This window comes from Sesamum indicum, linkage group LG2 (genome assembly GCF_026168435.1).
Source record: "Sesamum indicum cultivar Baizhima isolate 11 linkage group LG2, ASM2616843v1, whole genome shotgun sequence".
NCBI classification, from domain to species: Eukaryota; Viridiplantae; Streptophyta; class Magnoliopsida; order Lamiales; family Pedaliaceae; genus Sesamum; species Sesamum indicum.
In genome coordinates, this window is record NC_142658.1 from 22,656,523 (window position 1) to 22,679,619 (window position 23,097).

At 38.0% G+C, this 23,097-nt stretch overlaps 4 protein-coding genes and 1 pseudogene across 5 annotated transcripts; 2 read left to right on the forward strand and 3 right to left on the reverse strand.

Moving 5' to 3' along the window:
- The first annotated feature begins 381 nt into the window (after positions 1 to 381).
- On the forward strand, positions 382 to 1,264 carry LOC105156776 (cyclin-dependent protein kinase inhibitor SMR6). Its single transcript, XM_011072994.2, has one exon. The coding sequence runs from the start codon at positions 715 to 717 to the stop codon at positions 1,021 to 1,023; it is 309 nt and encodes a 102-aa protein (XP_011071296.1). The 5' UTR covers positions 382 to 714; the 3' UTR covers positions 1,024 to 1,264.
- A 3,166-nt stretch (positions 1,265 to 4,430) lies between these two features.
- LOC105156640 (F-box family protein) lies at positions 4,431 to 7,519 on the forward strand. Its single transcript, XM_011072837.3, has 4 exons — positions 4,431 to 5,118; positions 6,187 to 6,320; positions 6,695 to 6,877; positions 7,113 to 7,519. Exons 1-4 carry the CDS (start codon positions 4,578 to 4,580, stop codon positions 7,278 to 7,280), a joined length of 1,026 nt encoding a protein of 341 aa, XP_011071139.1. The 5' UTR covers positions 4,431 to 4,577; the 3' UTR covers positions 7,281 to 7,519.
- A 313-nt stretch (positions 7,520 to 7,832) lies between these two features.
- On the reverse strand, positions 7,833 to 10,385 carry ARO4 (armadillo repeat only 4). Its single transcript, XM_011072838.3, has one exon. The coding sequence runs from the start codon at positions 10,204 to 10,206 to the stop codon at positions 8,302 to 8,304; it is 1,905 nt and encodes a 634-aa protein (XP_011071140.2). The 5' UTR covers positions 10,207 to 10,385; the 3' UTR covers positions 7,833 to 8,301.
- Positions 10,386 to 12,306: 1,921 nt separating this feature from the next.
- LOC105156777 (uncharacterized) lies at positions 12,307 to 15,499 on the reverse strand (annotated as a pseudogene). Its single transcript, XR_016064093.1, has 4 exons — positions 15,348 to 15,499; positions 13,502 to 15,263; positions 12,570 to 12,722; positions 12,307 to 12,516 (listed from the first exon to the last, which is right to left on the reverse strand). The product of XR_016064093.1 is annotated as an uncharacterized LOC105156777 (transcript).
- An 820-nt stretch (positions 15,500 to 16,319) lies between these two features.
- Positions 16,320 to 19,068, reverse strand: LOC105156778 (inorganic phosphate transporter 2-1, chloroplastic). The gene is made up of 3 exons (XM_011072996.2): positions 18,125 to 19,068; positions 17,517 to 17,708; positions 16,320 to 17,387 (listed from the first exon to the last, which is right to left on the reverse strand). Exons 1-3 carry the CDS (start codon positions 18,848 to 18,850, stop codon positions 16,563 to 16,565), a joined length of 1,743 nt encoding a protein of 580 aa, XP_011071298.2. The 5' UTR covers positions 18,851 to 19,068; the 3' UTR covers positions 16,320 to 16,562.
- Positions 19,069 to 23,097: the final 4,029 nt, after the last annotated feature.

Here is a 23,097-nt window from a genome sequence, read left to right on the forward strand (position 1 = left end):
AAATTGGCTTCACCTGATAACAACTAGCATCCATCTCCACCAAGATTGATCCCACCTTTATGTGAAAATTACGCACTCAATACTTTTTCTCATTTAACTTCTCTACGTTCTACTATTCTATTGAATATTCTCAAAAAAATAAAAGTTTATACAAGTATGAAACTTAATAGAATGTAGTTATTATTAAACCAACGTTAAAATTAAAAACATATTTATAATTTTTTAAATAATGAATAAATATTTATAATTATTACATGTATAAAAGCAAAAGTGATCAAGAAGGCGTGATGAGAAATCTGTGATATACTGGGGACAAAGATGGAAAACCAAAACAATTGACGGCTGAAACAGAACAGATTTCAGACAGATCAAAGTCAACATCATCCATACTTACATAGCTGCCCGGGCGGTCAGGAAATTTTTTACGGGCACAAGCGAATTCCTCGGGTTCTTTGCCTTTCTATCGCATTTCGCTATAAAACACAGAAACAACATTCACACACACTCTTCCTCCTTCCATTCCAATTCAACCCCCTTTTTGCACAAGCTATAAGTCTTCCCTTTTCTCATCAACAAGTTTCTCAAGAATCTATTCCCTCTTCCCTACATCAAGAATAAAGAAAACACCCCTTTTTCTACCTACCTATTAATCCTTCCTGCGCATACTATTTATATATACAGCCAGCCCGACCCTCCAAATTCTTGATCCTCAAAATGGGTGCCTCACAAAAGCTTCACCAAATGGATTCCGACAAGTGGGTTATGTCTGGAATTACACTCCGAGCTCCTTTGAAGCCGATTTTCACCAAACCCATGGAGAGAACGGAGGCTGAAGAAGAGTTCTTCTCGACCACTCCAACATCTGTGGAATCAAGAATCCCTAGCAGACAGGTTTGCCCGCCGGCTCCCAAGAAGCGAAAGCCGGCTTCTTCAAGATCAATATGCCAGTATAGAGGAGCTAGGGAGTTTTTCAATCCTCCGGACTTGGAATCAATATTCATACGCCGTGTTGAGGGGGCATAACTGGTGCAAGAAAAAGGGTTTCTGCATGCTCAAATAGTTTAATTTAGTTATATAATTATAACTCCTACAATGTTGATTTCTTTTTGTCTTTCTTCTAATCTTTGCCAGTTTTAATAGTTTGTAGTTCCTTGATCATCTGTGTGTTGATGTAACTTAGTCTTCTGATGTACATCGCTGATGTGGGCCTAGCTATAAATAAATAATTATATGCCAAATTTTACTAGGTATATATGTTTACAAATACTGACCGATAAATTTTTTGTGTCTTGATTTTGCTGCAGCTTCAAACAAAATTCAAAGTCGAGTCATATGAATAGTACTTTATCATGTTTTCATATGAAGGGACAGCACAAAAATTTCAAGTCCATTCTGATCTAGTTCTTGACTACTTACAGTGTAAAAATGATCAAGACTACTGAAAATGAGGTAAAGATACATGCAGATGGATGCAAGTGAAGTGCGAGTTTAAAAAGTTGCCGAGCAGGGGGGGGGGGGGGCTACTGGCTAGAGGTGAAGGGAGGGATAGGTTTTTAAAGATGATTGACTGACAAATCTCTTAACAAGTTGAAGACCATATCATCATGAATGCTAGCTACTATACTTATCTTTCATTATCCTGTACCCTTTTTCAGTCTTTGATAATGTCCCACCAAACAATAACCATTGAACACCCCCCCCCCCGGGCCACCCACCTAGGACGCCTTTATGATCATGATATTGCCAAGTTTCTCTGTAAATTCTTTCTTTTCTTTTTTTGTGATGAGTTTGGGCAAGAGACAAATTCCACAAGTGATGATAGATTACTGGATTGGAATCCTATGCTTGGAGATCAATATGCACACCACACCACACCACTATCCCTACTAGCCTACTTGTTTTGGGATTAACTCAAACTCATGTGGTCTACTCTTTTTTCTTACATCGTCTTTTTGGTATCTGCCCACTTTTCCCATTATCACTTTAAACTTTACACTCTCATACACTCTCTCTAATTTGCAACCCTTTATACCCAATTATAAAAGCCTTTGAATGGTTGGTTCCTTTTCTCCTTTTTCTATAATCATTCCTTTGACTGATTGGTTAATCACATCCAACTCGAGTACTTCATACCTACACCTAAAATGGGACTGAAATCTACAATCTCATATTTTACAAAATAATGGAATTTCAGTTCAGCTCGAAAAGACATACTAATTCTTGATTATTCACATTATAAAGATTTTTATTCAGTTACATATTAAAGTTACTCGAATTTATTAAATGAATGTGAGTACATTATTGAACTCGATCTTGAGTATCTGATCTATCATTTATTGGATTGCCGTAGTACTATTCAATTCATACCTAAACCCTTAGGTAGTGACATAATTGTGCCTAAATTTGTTTGCTTTTGATTAATATTATGGAATGTTAATCCAAAAAGCTGCAACTCCACTTGTTGAGCAAAGAGTGAAAACCAGCATGAATCGACTTCAACGTTTTTTTATTTTTTTTCCCAAGGAAAAAAGATTAATGACAAGGTGGAGTTTACCTATTCTAGAGGTAGAAATTTTTAGTTGGAATTAAATTTGATTGAATCAAATCAATTATAAAGCAAGTGTACTACACTTGTTATGATTAATTATTTTTTTTTAATTGTACATCAATCACACTATAAATGTATTGCATTAGCATATAATTAATTCAAATTTGATGTTGGAATTTGAGTTTCTTTATAAAGGTATGATGTGGGGGAATAAAAAAGTATGTTGTCGGGATCCGTGCCCTACACAACAAGTGAATTGAAGTCCAACACGTCTCTGCAAGTTTATAATTTGTACAAATTTTTACTTAGCAATTGGCATGTAGTGACTGAGATGGTGGTCTACAACATTATAACACTATTATATATATTTATATATATGCTACAAAAATGTCTTTAGCTTCAATAATTGCAGACAGCACATGAGAGGGATGTCTATATTAGTGCCAAACAAACACAAATCCGTACGTAAAGAATGTATATTTTTTTATCTATGTATTGGGTTTGTGGTTTGTAGCGCTTATTTGGGTTGAGTGAACATGTAATTTTATATAAATTTTTTAAAAAAATCAAAATTCATTATATACATATATTGAAGTGGAATCCCATCTCGTAAAAGCGTATAGCACTCGGGCAATTGCTGGGGCGCTTCTTTGGCAAGGGATGAGACGATTTGGAGATTTTGAATTTTTCAAGGTTGGGATATCTGCTGGAGCTCCATTCATTATGTTAAATTATATATAGTCTTTTTAAAATAAAAATTGAGTTTTATTATGGGACGTTACAAGAAGAAAATAAGAGTCGATTTTGGAAGCTGAAAAATCAAAGAAATGCAGACAGAATTGTAAAGATTCCTACAAGCCATGTTGCTGGAATTCAAGTGCAGTTCTGAACAACAGTCTGCTTATAGGGAGAGGGATTTTAAACGTGTTATGGAAGAGGCGTTTTTCATTCTAAAACAGAGAGAGAGGGAGAGATGTTTCTATTCTGTGTACAACTTCCGTTAAATTCACTTTATTTACACTAACCACCTAATTAGCTAGCATAACCACCAACTTGCAGCCCAATTCATAATGAATAAAGCGTTACAGAAAAACTAAAAAACGTGCTTCTACAGAAAGCAGCAGACCCTGTTGTGTTTATGTGTCTGCACTTCAGTCTGCTTCTCCATCCTTATCAATTGGAGCAATCTTTAGTTGGACTTGGGGTTGTGCCAACCAAGCCCAACTTGGAAGGGTGAGTGTGCACCAGGGAGAGGCTTCATAAATAAGTCTGCCAGCTGCTGCTTAGAGATTAAGCAAGTGGGCTGGATGACTCCTTTATATTTGTTCCTAACAATGTGGCAGTCAATTTTCAGGCGTTTAGTGCGCTCGTGAAATACCAAAAACTGCTTTGTTGTCGCAAAAGAATAGATAGGAGTGCCGACGGAGACTCCAGGATCTTTCAAGATATAGATGATCCAAGCGGTTGCAGCCATATTCCTCCACTGACCTTGAGACTGTTGTTTGTGTTTTTGTCTTCCAAAATATAGGATTCAGTCCCATGAAAATGCAGTATCCTGTTAAAAGAGCCGCCCAAATCTACCCATAATTCTCGAGCCCAAATGCTTCTACTATCATTATCTGGGGCATATCCCCAAACTGCCTACAAAGCACTTTACTTTTGTGAAAATACAATAGAAGCCCAATCTTACTCCGAAAAGGCCCGCCCAAGATGATTCATTATTGGATAAATTTGGCCCATTACTCCTAATTCAACTGACATATAAGATGTTTATTAATTATTAGATTTTGAATTTATAACTAATTCAATACTGATAATATCTGAAGGAATAAATGATTTGTGTTTTAAATTTTAGAGTAAATGATGTGAAATGGTGAAGAAAGGTCAAATATGAATGTTGTATTCTTCTATTTCCATCTCAACTGTACTAACTCGCTTATTATTATAGTTCTGGTGTGTCTCACTTGACGTCACAACCCCCACCGCCCCTCCACTGCCCACTTACACCGCTCTACCGTCACCGCTACCCATGAAGCAGAAAACATGGCCCTGCAAATCAGATGGCCTTCACTTCACTGCCCTACCCTTTATGAAGAAACCCAATGATTCCTCTGCTTTCACGAAGCCCGCCAAAACCCACCCTTCTTTCTTCAATTCCACCCCAAAAACGCCGTCTTCCTCATCTTCTTCTTCAAGCTCCGATTTTTCAGCACTGCCGTACGATGTTCTTTCGAGGATTGCGGCTTCATTTACGCTGCCCAACTTGAAGGCAGCTTCGCTCGTCTGCAGAGCGTGGAGGGACGCGCTGAAGCCCTTGCGTGAGGCGATGGTTTTCTTGAAGTGGGGAAAGAGGTTCAAGCATGGGCGTGGAGGAGTGAAGGCTAACTTGAATAAGGCTTTGGATTCTTTCTTGAAGGGGGCGGCGCGTGGGTCCACGCTCGCTATGGTGGACGCGGGTTTAATTTATTGGGAGATGGGGAGAAAGGATGAGGGGATTGCTTGGTATAGGAGGGCGGCTGAGCTCGGTGACCCTGCTGGACAGTGTAATTTGGCTATTTCCTATTTGCAAGGTATAGTGTTTCCAATGTGTAATTTCTGTGTGATTTCTTCACCTTTTCCCTCATTGCTTGATTCTTAAGTTGCCATACTTTGACGTTTTATCAAATGGATACCTCATTAAAGAAATCTTGCTTTGATTTTTTAAGTCAACTAGAAACTGTATGAAGCTCTCGTTTTTGTTTGATTTACATGAGTTTAATACCAGAATGGGATGCATGATGATGATCGGGATTTAGCACTGTATATGAATGATTGAGAAAGAATAAATATTGATCCTGCATCTGATTCTTAATTAGTGTTTTAGTTGATAAATCTTATAGGTTTTATTCATCATCGGCGTACTTCTAATGTTGTTGCTGCTGCTTCTTGTTCTTAGTCTGAAGAACAAGGGTAATATAGGAAGTCACTGGAATGTCTCATATCCTTAATCAGAAACCCGAATATTCATTTGAACATTGATGATCTTAAACATAACAAAAACATTGGAAGTGATGTAGGTGATTCAACTTCAGGTATAAAATTGTGTTCTTAATAAATTTCTCAGATTGCAAATCTCAGCTGTTGTGACTGCTTGATAGTTTGATATCCACACTCATGGAATACTTTGAAAGAAAAGGGTAAAGAAAGAAGGAAGATAGCTCATCAAGTAAATGTTTAGTCAGTTGGCTATCCCACACCTTTATGTGTGTTGGTTTTTTATGCTCTAAATGGATCATGATTTTCACACTGTGCGTAGCATGCCTCTGAATATTCATTCTGCTTTCCACCTATCATACTGTGCAACTTGCATGTTGGGTTAAACAGGGAGCAGGTGAGGTTAACTTATTTCCTTCTTTTAGGACATTCAAAACATAATATATCACTGGATTGGGAGGATTGCCCTTTGGATGGATGTTCTATGCCACCATTCCCATTTGTAATAACCAAGTGAAAGATATCTGAACTAACTTTATATTTTGGATGGATGAGGCAGTAAAATATTAATTAAACAAGTGTAAGCACACGCTAGTAATTTTGGTGTGTCATTTATCTGGAAAAAAGTAACTGATATCATGTCTATGGTGGTGTGAATGTTGCAGCTAGTCCGCCAAACACCAAAGAGGCAATTGGATGGTTATACCAAGCTTCTTTTGCTGGCCATGTTCGTGCTCAATACCAACTTGCACTTTGTTTACATCAAGGTCGAGGGGTGGGACGAAGTCTCCAAGAAGCAGTGTGTCCCAGCTTTTCTTCTCTTTGAATACTTGGTGTACAGACTGCTGGTGCTCATATTTGATATGTTTTCTTCTCAAGAAAAGCTAATTTCTCATCTTAGACTTACATTATGAGGGGCTTTGTTTCATTTGTTAATCTGGATATGGAAATTTGTACCTTGTCCAAGATGATTCCTAGCTAATAATTTTTGGATATCTCCTTTACCTGATCATGGTCCAAACTAGAGTTATGGTAGTGGTGCCTGACAGAAATCCATGAATGCCTGAATGCAATTAAGTCCTGAAGGTGCTTGTAGAGTAACCCATGACCTAATCTGCTTTCTATTTTTGTGCCCCTGAAGATTTACCCTCTCTTCTGTTTGATCTTTGACAGGCTCAGTGGTATCATAGAGCTGCTGAAGGGGGATATGTGCGTGCGATGTATAATACATCTCTATGCTACTTAATGGGTGAAGGTCTAGTGCAGTCTCACAGGTTGGCAAGAAAATGGATGAAAAGGGCAGCTGATCATGGTCATAGCAAAGCTCAGTTTGAACATGGACTGGGTCTCTTTTCAGTATGTAAAACAAACCTACACTGGAGTCACACCTACGAATCATTTTACATAGGATGGAAAAATGCTCATAGTTCTGCTACAATAGGAATTATTGCCTTCAAATTTGAGGATTGTCTAATATACTAGTATCTTTTGAACTTCACTAGTTAAAGATAGCTTGTTCCGTTGATTGACATTCAAGTTGTGGTTCTGACTTGTGACAAGCTCAGTAGATCTTATGCTACTTCTCTGACAGGAAGGAGATATGATGAAGGCTGTGGTGTACCTGGAGCTGGCAACGAGGGCTGGTGAGAGGGCTGCGGCTCGTTTGAAAAATGTTATACTTCAGCAGCTATCTGCAACTTCTCGTGATAGAGCAATATTACTTGCTGACTCATGGCGTGCCTTGCCTTCATCTCGCTGAATTGTGCTTATTACTCTCCAGTCCAGACGTTTCCTTCTTGTTTTGCACTGGCTGCTATTTGAACGCTTCAGTCTACGTGTGGTATAAAAGTGGATACATGCTAGATAGCTTTTGGTTTCCTCATCCCGTAAGTTATAGGTTCTCAAGAATAATTGCTGATGTAAATATTATGACCTTTGCATAAACCTAGAATATCTGATGTAACATTAACAGTCTGAATGTATACCTCCTTGACTAAACGACTTTGTGCCTCTGATTGCCTATCTGGTTTGCTGTATAAGTTTACTTGCTGTATTTTCTTCTAAATTTAGAGAACTGTAGTAATAACAGAATCAATCCTTATATTTTGCTACAAATTTCGATTGTGAGCCAATAAGTATATGATTGATGGTGAAGAACAGCTTCCAAAGCATTGGCCAGTTTCCCCCCTCCATTTAAGGACAAGTGGTATGACCATAAAAAATAGAATGCCAAGAAGTTTAGCACATTGCCAGGGCATTTTGAATTATTACGATTAAAAACAAACAAATGCAGCTATGCTCTGGATAAATGTAGCAACCACGCCCACAAAATATGTAAGAAAGTTTTCATTGTTGCTACAACGAGCAGAAGGCAGTTGTTTTCATTGTTGCTACAACGAGCAGAAAGCAGCAACTGCCGGAGAAATGGATCAGTGTACAGAACAGATTAACATGTTCTCCTTGTTGCACACATGAGAAAAGGGAAAAATAATCCCAGAAGAACTCTAAAATTTGAGAGCGGCGGAAATGTTGATATGTTAAACTCCAAGAAGAACAGCAGCGGCTGCTAACATGATAAGCTACTATTCAATGTTGATTCATTTCCATCTTCCCATTTCTTTGTCAAGATAAAACAATATTTCTTAAAATACAATCTCTTTTCATTTGTACAGACAGTTAATACCTCCCATGAAATCCAGTGCCAACATCCATTTGTTTCTGCTACATCTCATTGATACTGGCTTTCATGAACTCCGAAGTCATATTTATGGTATTACAACTTAGAACTGTCTTTGAGCAAGCATACCAGAGTGAGACTGGTGAAACACACTTAGATGGTATATTGCTTGAGGTATCAACTCTTTCAATTCAGGATGTTGAGCGATGAATGTGCGATCCACCCCCTCGAAAGCATTCAGCAATCCAGCTCGTTCCAAATCTTCACTCTTTCCAACATGAATGGCAAGGTAACAGGCAAGAATCAATCCATGCAATTGCGCCCTTTCATTTCCCCTCAAGAGTCTCATAAGAGGTGGAACACCTCTAAACTCAATTATAGTCTTACAATGTTCCACGCACAGGAAATTGTCAGGACAAGCAAACTTCCCAAGTGCAACAGCAGCTTCTACTGCCACATCTTGATTTCTGTGGCCAAGCACTTCAACCAAGGGGCCAACAACCCTTGTCTCCCTGGCTGGAAATGTTCTAGCCAAGGAACCTATTGCCCTTATAGCTGCTCCTTGCAACCTTGGATCATCAGATTCTTTAATCACCCTGAGTAGCTGATCCACAACAGCCTTAGCAGCTGGAGAATTTGTCTTGAAAGTTGCCCTTCTGAGATCAGCATTAGATTCAGCTGCAGCAGTTATCTCCATTATCGTCATCAAGCAATTACTCTGCAATTCGCCTTCTTCCGTCTCAACAAGCTTAGCCAAACAAAGTAAACCTTTTGTCTCTGTGATCCTCCTACTATTTGGCACACTCCCTCTAGCAAGCATCCATAATGCCTCGGCACAACTAATTTTAAGTTTGAGCTTCACCTCAGGCTTCTCGTTCTCCCTGTCCTTCCTATGATTCCCCCACTTACTACTTCCCTCTGAGTAATGCTTAGACAAAGATGAACTGGATCCTGGTTTGTACAAATTCTTCTTCTCCATTTCCTTGTTAATCTGAACAATGGAATGAATACTTTGTTTTGCTGATTTTAGCTTAGGATCATCCATGAACAAGTCGAATGACAACAATGTCACAAGTGGCCTAATCACATTCTCCCTTGCAAAATCCTCTTGTGCAAGAGGACAATGCTCAGCCATCTTAGCTACCAAATTCGCAACCCTTATTTGAACCTTCGTCGGTGAATCCCCCAAAACTTGAACAATAATTTGAATCCCTGACTCATCTATGATTGCCCGCACCCTTTCTTCATCATTAGCTAAATTAATAAGTGCAGATGCAGCAGCAATTTGTGCTTCTAATGATGAACTATCCTTTAATAACTTTAACAAAGGCAAAATCCCACCTTCTTCAACTATAATTTGCTTATTCCTATCATTATCTTTAGCTAAAGAAGCCAATTCATTTGCGGCCTCGGTCTTATCTGGCAATTGGCCCATATGCAATGAAGCGATAAAAGACCAAACCCAAGAAATTATAGGATCATTACTAGCAATTGGAGGCAAACTAAGGACAATACCTCCGCCGGCGCCACCAGCGTCGAAGATGCTCAAAACCCATTTCATATCAGCCACGGAGGAGTCCAGAAGTGCGAGTAGCTTCCGAAAATCCGCGGCGGAGACGATAGTCACAACACGGCGGAGCATGCTCCGCCGCCGGCATTTCTTGACAAGGGTCAAAGACTTTTCAAGATTCTTGGAGACCTCGGCGGCGATTCTGCGTAGGGGACGATCGTAGAAGGTGGCGCCGGCGGTGGTGGATGTAGCGAGACGAACGGCGGAGCGGAGCATTTGGCAGAGGCGTTCAACCTGCTTGCCCACCTCGGAGCACTCGAACTTAAAGGACTCCGCCTCCTTAACCGCTTCACTGATTTGGTCCGATAGAAGGATTGGATAAGATAAAACCTCTTCGATTCGCTTCTCTTGTTGCTCGATTACCCCCTGCTTCTGGGGCTGTAGTTTCTGAGGGATTATCGTCGGAGTGACTGCACTGGACGTGGGCTTTGCTGCCATTGTTGGTGAATCAAGAAATCGGTTGAAAGATTCTCGGAGAAGTTTTCTGCGGTTTAGAGAAGTCGTCGTGAGGAGTAGTCAAAAAAGGCGGAATTTTCCTCTCTCTCTCTGTGCGCAGAGGTCTGTGGTGAAAAGGGGTGGGGAAAGTAAAGCAGTTCACTTACATTCTTGTTTGTTTATCGCATGTTTGTGCTTAGTACATACAGTTGTACTTCTAAAGAATTCAAAAACATTGTAATTAAGGTATATTTTAATCCCTAATTTCCACAATTATTAGATAATCTTTAAGTATACTTAAATATTGTAATTAAAAATCAATAAGATTTTGAGGGGGTCAGAAAATACTAAAATAAGGACCCGTTTGGTAGACCGATTTAAGTGTTGTTTACGCAAGATACACACATTAAGACGTGGTTGACATGCACTCAGACTACAAAAGATAATTGGAATCTCAAAAGGTTCTTATTCAAATTAAATTAATTATATAATAAATATCATATATTTATTTTATGAATAATTATTTTTCTTGAATTATACATAATTTATAATATAAATATATTATATTTATCATATAATTAATATAAATTTAATCAAATTCAATTTAAAATAAAAATTTTATATAATTAATTTAAATTTAATCAAATCCGAATTAAAATTTTACGTAAGGGAGTCAGTCATTGAAAGGTTTAGAAGAGTCTAAAATAGTCAAGTGGGCTTTATTTACTTTTCTTGATTGGTTTGTTTGGTTCAGGCAAATTAGCTGCTGATAAACACTATAGTTTCTGAATAATTAGAGATTACAACTTTAGTTAAGCTGTCTATAATTAACCATATGAACTCTTTTTACTATAGTTTTATACCATATTAAATCAAATAATTGGAGGTGAGGTTATAGGTTGATGTCTCAGTATACACTTTAAAGAAAAAAGGGAAAAGAAAAAGAATTTGTGGTGAATGAAAATGATATGCAACAGACACAAGTGGCAGAACATGGAAGTACCTCTCCTTGTCCCATTGCCTATGAAATCTTTTGTAAGTATTCAATAGAATTATTAGCAACCATTTTCATTTCATGCCCTTTATTCTCCACTTATTACGAATGTTCTGGAAATAACCAAGACGGGGCTGTCCAGTCCATATAATTACCATTTGTTTAATAATGGATTGGTCATTAAACATTAATCTTGGCCGATCTATCTACCATAAAATAATTAGCCATGAAGCAAGCAAATGGACAAAAAAAAACAAAACAAGAAAATAGTACTTCCACTAGTTTGAGAATTCCTTAGCTGCAAACTGCAAAGTACAAAGTTGATTACAAACAGGACAGTTAAATGGAAGAATGAGAGCGTGGAGTCTCGACATAGCTGACAGCATACATCAGATATGGTCAAGTTATCCAAAAAATAAATAAAATTAACTTTGTTTTTTATGAGGGTGGGGTACAAAGTTTCCTCCAGGGTATGCCCACAAGAACAACTCCACATTGTACATAGCGATCCAGCTGCCATATTACTTGCCTTGGCTACATTGTTCAAAAGGTTGAGCCATCTATGCATTTCAAATACTATTAACCTGGCTTTAGGCTATGGAATAGGATCAGTATAACATCTACTACATGCATGGAACTATATATGTTACAGGACATTTATGCAATGAGGAGATATATTTGTATAACAATCGCAGCAATCTATTCATGCATAAGAATACATGCTCAAAGCATAACTGTACAAATGAATGCTTCATCTTTGCAGAAATAGTGCAGCTCCTACGAGACCAATCCACAATGTTAACGATGCCCAGAATGCACGATTCTTCTCCACATCAACTGGTGGTTTCCACACCAAGTCCCCCAAGTAGTCCTTGGTTGATGGAAGCTGATTTGTAGTGGAACCATTCAATCTCTGATCCTTTCCTTGTCCTTGTAGTGGAACCATTCAATCGCTGATGACAGTGATATACTATGAATGACTTGTAAAATTACATGGATTCTAATGCATGAGGCAGTACATTAGTTCGAATACCCTCCGCTCTTTGTTTAGGTCATTTTAAGCAAGACATGACTATCTGATATAGATTAGAAAAATGGACATTCTAGTGTCAAAGATTAGCTAACCTGTCGTAGCTAGAACCTATTAGTGGGATTGTCACCATCTCTTCCTGGGATATCTTAAGCTTGGGTGCTTGCAGTATGTAGCGCAGTTCTGCAGCCTGGCGTTGGATACTGACACTGGGATGCTGCTTTTCCAAATGCTGATACAAAGCAATGCAGTGGGCGTGGCAATTATTAGCCTCATAAGCCATAGCAAGCTGAAAAAAACTGACAGAAGAGATGGTTACATAGGAATCATAATGTTACCAACCTCACCGACAAACAAGGTAGGCCTGGGAATGATAGTGAGGGCAGTTTCAAGAAACTCGACGGCACGTCCATATGTACCCTTTTCATAAGCTTTCTGTCCCAATTCGAACATCAACTGAGCCGTTTTTCTTTGTTCTGCTTGCTCCCTTGCTACCTATATTTTCAATCAAAAGTAATGAAGATCTGCTAAAATATTCAAGTTCTAAAGTCCAACAAGATGACAGTCCAAAAATTTTGAAAACAGTAAATGAGCTACTTACGATTGTATGGATTTGGAGCAAGGAGGACAAGGGAAAAAAGAGAAGTAAACCAAGAGCAGGGTAATGGTAAATTCTCCCATTTGCGCCGATTTCATTCAACTATTAAGTTGTACCCAATTGTATACAAAGATTCACAAGAAAGACAAGCAACATACAAAGCCAGAGCGCTTCTAATCAAACAAAAAACTAAAAGAAGGGTTCGTAACAAAAATGTGCGTTAATTCTTAGTTCCATGATCTCTGTGTTCCCAATGAGTACACAAATAACAAGACTCTATGTTACTGCTGAGAGTTACTACACAAACTCGATGCAAGGTTTGCATTCCACCAAATGTGTCCCAATGGTGACCGTTCCACCATAAACAGGTTTCTTTAGTTTATCATTTATACCCAAACGTGAATGTAAACACACACAGACTCCATCACAAACAACCACAACAGAGTTTCGTATCTCCACGTCCCTTCCGCATCAACACAATATGAGATTAGACGAATACTCCTAATTAACAAAGAATGTAAATCTTTGCAATAGTTTATTTGATCGTTCGGGCATTTGGAATCACATGAATAACATAGTTGCAGAAAAGCAACTGTTGTATCAATCAGCTTCCGGCAAGGTATACCCGTCGAAGGGGAAAGCTAAAATTGGTAAAGTGAAATCAAGAAAAGGAAACCAACCTTCTCGGTTCTTTTCTGACTCTCGTGCGCTTCTCTTCTTCAGTCTCTTCGTTCTACCCACTCTCACTATCACCATCTCCATATTCTTGATCAACTTTGTACTGCAACTCTTCAGCTTTCTTCTCCAACTCCCTCATGTCCTGAATCTCCTGCACTCTTCTCCTCATCTCCTTCTCCCAGTTGAAACCCTTGTCTTCTCCGAGCTCATCCTCAAATTCGTTCCCTTTCCCGTTCCAATTCTCATCGTCGCTAGAATTTTCGTACTCCACTTCATTCACCTTGGACTGCTTCGATTTCTTTCTGTTCAAGTACCTCTCTTTGTGATCAAACACCGGTTCAAAGTGAGGGCTTTGATGATATCTTTCTTGAAAAGGTACAAAAGGACGTCGGAGGGCCCTGCTGTCGGAGATTATGGTGCGAGGAGCTGACATGGGGAGGTCTAGGAATGGAGATATGTTACCGAGCACTACGGCCATGCCGACGGCGTCATATGTACTCGCAGAAACAGAAAAAACAGAAACCGCTTTGAGCTTTGTCTATGGCGGTCGGTTATGGTGCAGAAATCTGTTTGATGGAGAAGAGAAGATATTTTCAGAAGTGTAGTGTTAAAAAGACTGAAAAGGTCATGCATTGTCTTCAGATAGTTGCCATAATTATACCCAAATGGTAATTACACAAAAAATATCAGTATAGCTGCCCCACTGTTATCCTCCACCTCACGCGCCGCCGTCAACAGCGGATGCGTACCAAAGACAAAGACCTTCTCCCCTCCTCCGCCGCTGTCCAACCACCTATGGCCATTTCCATTACCCAATTTCGAAATCAACCCCAAACGTCAGCCTCGCTATCATCACCTCCGCCGCATTAGGTGGCAGCCACCTCACTCCTCCGAGCAAATACAGTATCCCTTCTTCTCTTTCTTGCACTGTTCACCAGCCTCCGCATTAGTTTTCACCACCTCAATACCCTCCTCCCCATCCGCATCCGCCTCCGCCGCGACCTCCTAACCTCTTCCAGTCTTGCACTCAGTTCTTTTTATTTTTTAATAAATTTCTGAGATAGTTCAAACTTTGTTGATCTCATTGTTGTATACTGTTCATCAACAACATCCTTCGACGAGATAGGTCGCTTAACAACTGGATTGGGCAAGGAAGAACAGGCTGGGACCGCAGGTGTTTTGGGGGCTTTTAGCGGATGATACCAACACTAGGATGCTTCTGCGGAACAGGGACAGGCTAATCAATAACTTTGTTATTAACGGGGCGGAGAAATCAATTGGAACTGTTTCCTGGCTGATATTCCCCATCTTTTGCGTAGGAATCATCGATGGTTCTGTTGGTATAAAGCTGAAAAGGTAGCCTGCAAAGAAGACCAATCAAGAAAATGCTCTACCTATGAAATCCTTAAGCCCAAAGCTCTAGTTAATATGGCATATATTATGCGCATAACTATATGAAGAGGTTCTGGTTGCTGTCAATGCTGAAGATATGTGTTCATGCTTCGGCTCTAGTTCAGTGCTAGATAGTGAATCTCAGAGAAGAAAAGATCTGCTAGATGAAAATATTTCAATCAGTGTTAGCGCAGAAATAAAGGATGTTGTGGTGAGAATAGTTCATGCTGGTGGGCGAATTGAGATGTACTCGTATGCAATTCCTGCCTCTATATTGATAAAAAAATATCCAGGTATGTGTATTGCCCGGCCTAATGTCTTCAAGCGCCCCCATGAATCCATTTTATCAGCTGATGATATCTTGTTACCTGGAAATAAATACTTTATTATTCGATCTACAACTGTGGAGAAGATTAAACGTAGACACTCACAGAAAGGGAGAATCAATGAACCTGCCCACAATGGCAAACCAATCTCAGAGTCCAAAGAAATTGAAGGAGTTGGAGATGATCGTTCTGATGATTCTATTTGCTCTGGGGATTTCATTGTCTCTAAAGAAAGTTGGGCCATTTTGCGAAAGCATGTTAAAGAGAGGAGACAATTCGTGCCCCCCATCCAGAGGCCAAGGATGTGGAAGGAAATTGACTGGGAGCCGAGTCTGACTTCTATACAAGAGGTATCTCCATGAGAGTGTCTTTTTGCTGGACGCATGTGCTTTTCTTCTACTACCACTTGAAAGCTGATTATGTCATGTTTGTGAAAGAGTTTTCAAGATCGTTTTTTAACTCTTGGTACGTTCTCATGGCCGTTTGTGGATTAGAAGATCCTTGTAAAAGTTGCCTGTGTTATCTTTTTTTGTTCCAATCATGTCCGAGTTTGTTTCTTGTACCAGTATTTCATCAACTCTGTTAGGTTGAAAAAGCATAATTCTACTGTCTGTATGTCAAATGGCTGCGAAAGCGAGATATGTTTTAGGCTCCTTCTTGTTCCATCTAAACTTGACTAATCTTTAACGATGGTCCACCAATACTATTCTACTTCTCTGTTTGGCTTAAAGGTACTTTTACTTTAAAACTAGAGTGCAATATTATATGATATTGCAATTCATGTGTTTCTGCAGCCATTAACCACATATATATGATCAGTTCATATGGGTGGCTGATGGCTCAGTGATGCAAGACCTATATTAGGTGGTGAAGAACGTGAAATCTAATGAAACAAGATACTTTGAAGGCGATTAATTTCGAAGTTCTAATATACATTTGAGTGCATGACATCCCAACAATATCTTTATTGCTGAAAGAAAAAGCCCATAGATGTGCATTTCTACTCTGTTCACACCAAGACAGGTTTCCCCTCTGTGATGTAGTTAGAATGAATTAACTAGTGAGATGATGAACTATGCATTCAACATAAGCAGACAATTGGATCCTAAGGCCTCTTCTGGCCACGTTCTACTCTCAACTCTTGAAGTTTCTGATATACACATTAATCATAACAATATCAGCTGAAAAGCTCTAGACCAACGTGTTTCTCCGTAATACTTCCACCACTTGATATAACACACAATCAGACAGTTTGTGATGTGTTCTATCAACCTTGGTTGAAAGAACACTTCTGTTCAATCGCGTACAATCCAAAAGTTCACAGTATGATCTTCCGTGCCCTCAAAGCATGCCCGGCAACAACTTGGTCAAGATCCACGTGTAAACAACAGCAAACACGGCACCAGCAGGAATTGTTACAACCCAAGAAGTGACAATCTCCGCCACTGTCTCCGCTCTCACACTGTTAAGCCCCCTGGCAAAGCCTACCCCCATTACCGCCCCGACCAGAGTATGAGTGCCTGAGATGGGAAGTCCAAGTTTTGACGCTACCAGAACCACAGATGCAGCTGCAAACTCAGCAGCAAATCCTCTGGTTGGTGTTAGCTCTGTTATCTTCTTTCCGATTGTTGCAATAACTCGATATCCCCACATCATCAGCCCCGCGACAATTCCAAATCCACCCCATGCTAGGACATCATTAGGAATTACAATCTCAGCTCCAGTCATCCCACCTTGAAGAATTGACAAAGCTGCAGCTAATGGGCCTATTGCATTGGAAACGTCATTTCCTCCGTGTGCAAAGGACATGAAACAGGCTGATAAGATTTGCATGTAGCCAAAGACTCCATAAACTATCTCTAACTGGGTGCCGGTAGGACCAGCAATATTGGATAGGAACCCAATACTTTTGACATTATGGGCTTCCCCTTTTGGCTCTGGATCGGAGTTAGCAGACTTGACAAGGAGGTGTCCGAGTTGCTTTCGTATAATTCTGTCAACCAAAACAGCACCTGCAGTTCCAAAGGCTAAAGCCTGAGAAAAAGCTATATGGACTGTCTTGCTGAGGGGGAATGCTGCAAATGAAATCCCAGTGACACCTAAAAAGACAGCTATTGGTGCAGCTGCAGCAGCTGCTTGTCCTGGGTTTCGAGCACTGTAAACAAACTACAAGCAGCGACAAGGGTTAGATTTCGATCATACCATGAATTGGAATATTGCTATTTTAATGCTTTGGCTTGGAAAGACCTTCTTTTTTGGACTACAACTGTTGGAAGAAAAGACTCGCGCACATACCCGACGAATGCATTTATAGACAAGGAATGACGCCATTGCTCCCATTAAAGGTGAGACCACCCACGATGAAGTTACCCTTGCCAGTGAGCTCCAAAAGACAGCTCCAGGTCCTCCATAAACAAGACCGAATCCTACCATGGATCCCACGATACAATGTGTAGTTGAGACAGGCCAACCATAGTATGATGCCACCTGAGTAGAAAAATTGAATTCAGAAACTCAGACAACACAATTTATGTGCAATATATTTGCCTGCTAATTTATTTATGTATTTATTTTTTTCAGCTCTGACAAGAACTAAAACACCAGGAAAGCACGACATGTGATCTTAGAAGCACTGGAGGGGTCTTATTTCCTAAGAATGAAGATGGAGCCTTAAGCAAGTCAAAACCTGAGGAAATAAAACTTGCACCGATAATCAGGATACTGTAGACTATCCTATGTCTTATATTCCCAATCAGTTTATCCTTCAGTTGATCCATCACCAAAGAGTGAAGCAATTTCCTAAGCTATCAAATGACATAGGACAATTTCGTGCAATTATGACTGAATTAAGACTTGTATATGAGAACAATTTCAAATTCAAGAAACATTGAAATATTTTGTACCTGTAGCCAAGTGCCAGCAGCAGCCAAGGAAGATAGCAAGCCAGCAAAAAGTAAAGTATCCTTCCCTTGAAAAACGTTAGCAACAAGAATTCCCTTCTGCATTGTGCTGGTGACATGAGTCCCCATAAGCAGCGCCCCAGAGAATTCCAACACCGCAGCCAGCATCACCGCCTTCCGGATGGACAGGGCCCCAGAACCAACAGATGTCCCCATTGCATTAGCAACATCATTAGCCCCGATATTCCAAGCCATGTAGAAGCCAAGCAAAAGGGTAGCATATGATAAAACTTTAGTCTTGAAAGTTAGTCCCTGTCCCAAAGAACTCATGAACAGTGGAAGACATAGAGCTGCCAATGCTATGCAAACAGATATAGCAGAAGCTGTCCTGGAAGAAACACGGAAAGCCTGTGCCATGCCAAGGAATTCATCATCATCAGAGTGGGCGTTTTCTTGATGATGATGATGATCTTTGGCTGTGATAACATCTTCAACATGTCCATCCTCAGCTTCCGCAAAAGAGGACAAAGCAGCAAAAGGGCGTGCAAAACCATTGCTCCCTAGTCTTAAAAGTGAAACAGAAACCGGTTTGTGAGGCTTGAAAATGAGAAAATCGGTGGTGGGACAATGAAAAGGGGTGTGCTTTGGTAGATAGATATGGGAATTGTTAAAGAGCAATGCTTTTGAAGTGGTGTTTCTGGTTGAAGATAAACAATAAGAGGAAGTCATGATATAATGGAGAGAGAAGGGAATATGTTGGGGAATTATTCAGGTAGATTCTTGGGCATGAGGAGGGAGAAGAAGTGCATATTCTTGATTTGCAGCTTGTTTCTCAAATTGCTCCTTTTCTTGGTTTGGCGGGAAGTGAAGATGTGACAGTGAATGTGGTTGCTAGCTTCCATTGATTTGGAACGAGTGGTGGGAAGGTGAAGATTGGAGTGGAGTATGTTGCTCCTAAATCCTTATGTCCACTTGTTTTAAATTGCTCAAAAGCATGCAAATTTCTTTTCCCTGTTTTTTTCTTTTCTTTTTTTGGTGTGATTGAACCTCAAATTCTACATTCTATTTATGCAAATCACTGTATTTGTTTTCTGATATTCTATGTTTGACTTTGAGCCGCCTTATTGCATGAACCAGAAAAAGTTGGCAGGTTTAATTACGCTTAAACACTGTTTCAAAATGCAAAATTATACTTTCTTCCAAATAAATTTTAAAATTATATTTTCATTGTTCCTCTTTATTAGGGTTTGGAAGAAAAATATTGATATTTGAAAAAAAAATTACATAATTTGATGTTGTACTTATAAGGGAAAAATATAATGATATTAACCTACTTCATATATAATATATATATATATTACACTTATTCATTTATGTTAACAAAAATATATGTTTAAATGCTAAATGAGGGACAAAATTGAAAATTTATGTAATATTTTTGTTAACTTCAATATTTAATTATTTAAATCCCAATTAAAAGAGTATCAGGTGTAAAAAAGAAAAACCTAGAAGGGAGTGTAAGTAATTTCAAAACTTGTTTAAAGGAAAGGATAATTTTGTATTTTCAAAAGCAGCCTAACTATAACTAACCCAAATTTATAATAATTGAAGCCTGGTGTTTGGGCCTAACACAGAAATTGGGTCACTTCAGCCCAAGTATGATGGGCTGAGCTGCACAAAACAATCTTAGACCCATTTTTGATTTACTGGAAAGGGCCTCTTTTTGGTGTGGTGTTATCCAGAAGAAGACTACAAGTACAACATACACTAATTTCGGATCTCAAACGATCATTTTTAATTTTGCGTTATATATATACTCCATCTCTACGTATAAATAACAAATAGTATTTTATATTTTAAAATATATTATAAATAAATAAATATAAATATATATAAATCAATACATTATATTTCTAAAAATTAAAAGAAAGAAAGCAAAAATGAAAAAAAAAAAGAAAAAACCTAGATGTATTATTCATATAATAATAAAATCAGTGTTGTGGTGGCATAACTGTCATTTGTGAGAAAAAAAAAAAACAAAAAAATCATTTTATATAATATAGATTATGCTTTGCTTGTAGACTGAAAAGCTATTATGGACCTTGAACTTGAAGAGTATATTCCCACGAAGATTCAATGAAAATTACACACCCATCCCATGATCAACAATCAAGATATATATATATATATATATATATATATATATATGTCTCCAACTAAAACCCATCTTCCCAATTCTCCAAATATGTTTCCCTGCAGTCTGAAATGGTACATTTTCATACCGGTCCACACCAAAATATCAGGAACGCAAGCCAATGCGTAGCCTCCGACGCGATTCCCTATACTTTGGGGCATATCTAAAATTACGCACTAATTAATATATCTTCCTTCTTACCCTTTATATGTTTCTATTTTTGGTGTGTATGATCCTTAGACATCACAAAAAATATGGAAATTTGGTCACATAGCCCCCCACCCCCTGTCCTGCCAAAATAATATGTGGCGCTCATGTTGCTTCATGTGTCCCTCACTTTGCTAATTCACCACATATATTTATTTATGCAGATCCAATTGAATATATTCTCTCTCTCTCTCTTATAATTATTTTTTTTTTTTAATTTGTTTGTATTGATATTCTCTGTTTGACAAAAATAGGGCCTCTGATTTAATTTATGTCTAAGTTGATGCAACCAAGAAAGATCAAAAGAGCCTTTCAAGGATGCTCTATAAATAAAAGAAATATATGTGGTGATTAGAATTTCTCCTGATTCTTACAACCATCGTGCCCATTTATTATTACAATAATATTAAAAATGTAGGAAATTGGATTCCTCATTTGATTACTTTATTAAATAAATAGATAAATATAAAATTAGAAGAAGATATAAGATTGCAGCAAATAATAATTGGAGGTGAAATTCATGAACTTGCATGTGGGCTGGTGAGTGAATTCAAACCTACCAAACATTTGGGGAATCTGATATACATGCATATATCGTCACTGGTACTATGGTCTTGTTCTTGACACGTGTGTCCCTGGACACGCTTCTTAGAAATCGCACTGTCGGCCCTACTGCCCAAACATATGCACGTCACCAACCCTCCCACTACAAAAGTACAAAGGATTATTTCAATTGGGAGGATTCGGGTGGCTTTTTGAGGTTCGTATTTAACTCCCATATTCCTTGTTTTTTGCTCAAAATTACTCTTTAACCCCTTCCAATTTTGCATATTAAATCATGAAATTTTTCAACCAACATACTTACTGATAATTCTTACGAACGAGAGATCACCACTTAATTATTTTTTAAATACTTTAAAAATTTTATAAGTTGAATATTTTAATATTTTTTTTTAAAATTATATCGATATGTTTAAATAAATCAATATACAGTTATTATATGGTTGAGTAGGAAGAAGACATGGTTCTCCATTAGAATGCCAAATTGCGAGATGAATGATTCTCACTTTTCCTTTCAATTTCGAGAAGGATAAGGTGATAAATGTGGATATGCTCTGCCCCTCCCAGTCCCACTTGATGATGAAAACTAACCATTTTTTATAAAATAACTACATATATATATATGTACACATATTTAATAAGAAAAAGAAGCCAAGGAAGGATTTGAAGGTGAGAGTTTGGATATGTAATATTTGGGCCAAAAATTGAGAAAAAATAGGATGTTGAAGTGGGGCAAGAGTTGGACAGTATTATTGTATTATTTGGAATGGCATTAATTAATTGAAAAGGACAATAATTGTAGGAATATTAGTTACACATTCAATAAGTAATCCTACAAAAGCAGCCGCGACTAAGACACGTTTTTAAGAGGAAATCGACATGCTTTGTCATAAATCTCAATTCCAACACTGCCCTCTTTCAATTTTATTATTCTCATCCCAAATTGCCAATTTCTAGGCATATCAGTCTTCTTCTTTTTTAATTGGCATATCATCAATTTTTTCCTTTTTTCATTTTCAAGATTTACTGTTTGAGTTTGAATCTCAACATGTGATACTATATTTCATAGCTAGTCTTTTGCATTTATTTTATGAAGTTGTTGATCAGATTTAAGATAAATTACAATGTGCTTTTTAAATTTATCATAATTATAAATATTATATTATTCTTTAAAAAAATTATAAATATCATTTAGATTAACAACCATCATGGTTTTTAAAATTGGACCAAATCGATCGACTCAATCGGAAACAGCCATGTGACCAATCCGGGTCAAGAAACCAGGGCCTATTGACCTAGTGTGAACTAGTCAAAAACAAATTCAATCCAACCAATTTTAGTGAAATATACAAAATGAGAAGCAAATAAATACCAACGAAAATATATAGGAAAGTGTTCCATGGATAATTAATCAAACAAACAATACATATTTATAATGTCAATAGCTTAAGCTTTCTTCATGTTTTTCCAATGTGGGACAAGTGAGAAGTGCATAATCTTTGCTTACACTTTTTTAATGTGGGAGAACGAGTGTTTCTAACGATTATTTGACAAATACCCCTACAATTGATAGTCAAGAGGAAGTATTTCTTATATTATACTATGAATATATTTGTAATTTTTCAAATAATTAAAAAATAATCATAATTTTAAAAAATCTCATGAAACTTGGTTGTAATTATAAATATAATATTGCAAATAAAAGTCGATATTCATCCCGAAAGAAGTATGGAAATAATAGTATAACAATAAAAAAAGAAAAGAAAATGGGAGCTGACTAATTATAGAATCAAGCAGAGCATATATTATTTGCAGAGAAGGTGTGTGAATAAAGAGAAAAGTGATTGAGAAAAAAAGAAAAAAGTGGTAAATAAATGTGAACATTATGCTGCACATATTACACGTACACCTCATATGCTATATACTATATACACTTGACATTCATATGCTCCCACCATTCATTCATTCTATATTTTGTTACTAAACTTAATGCCCAAATTAAACATGCTTTATT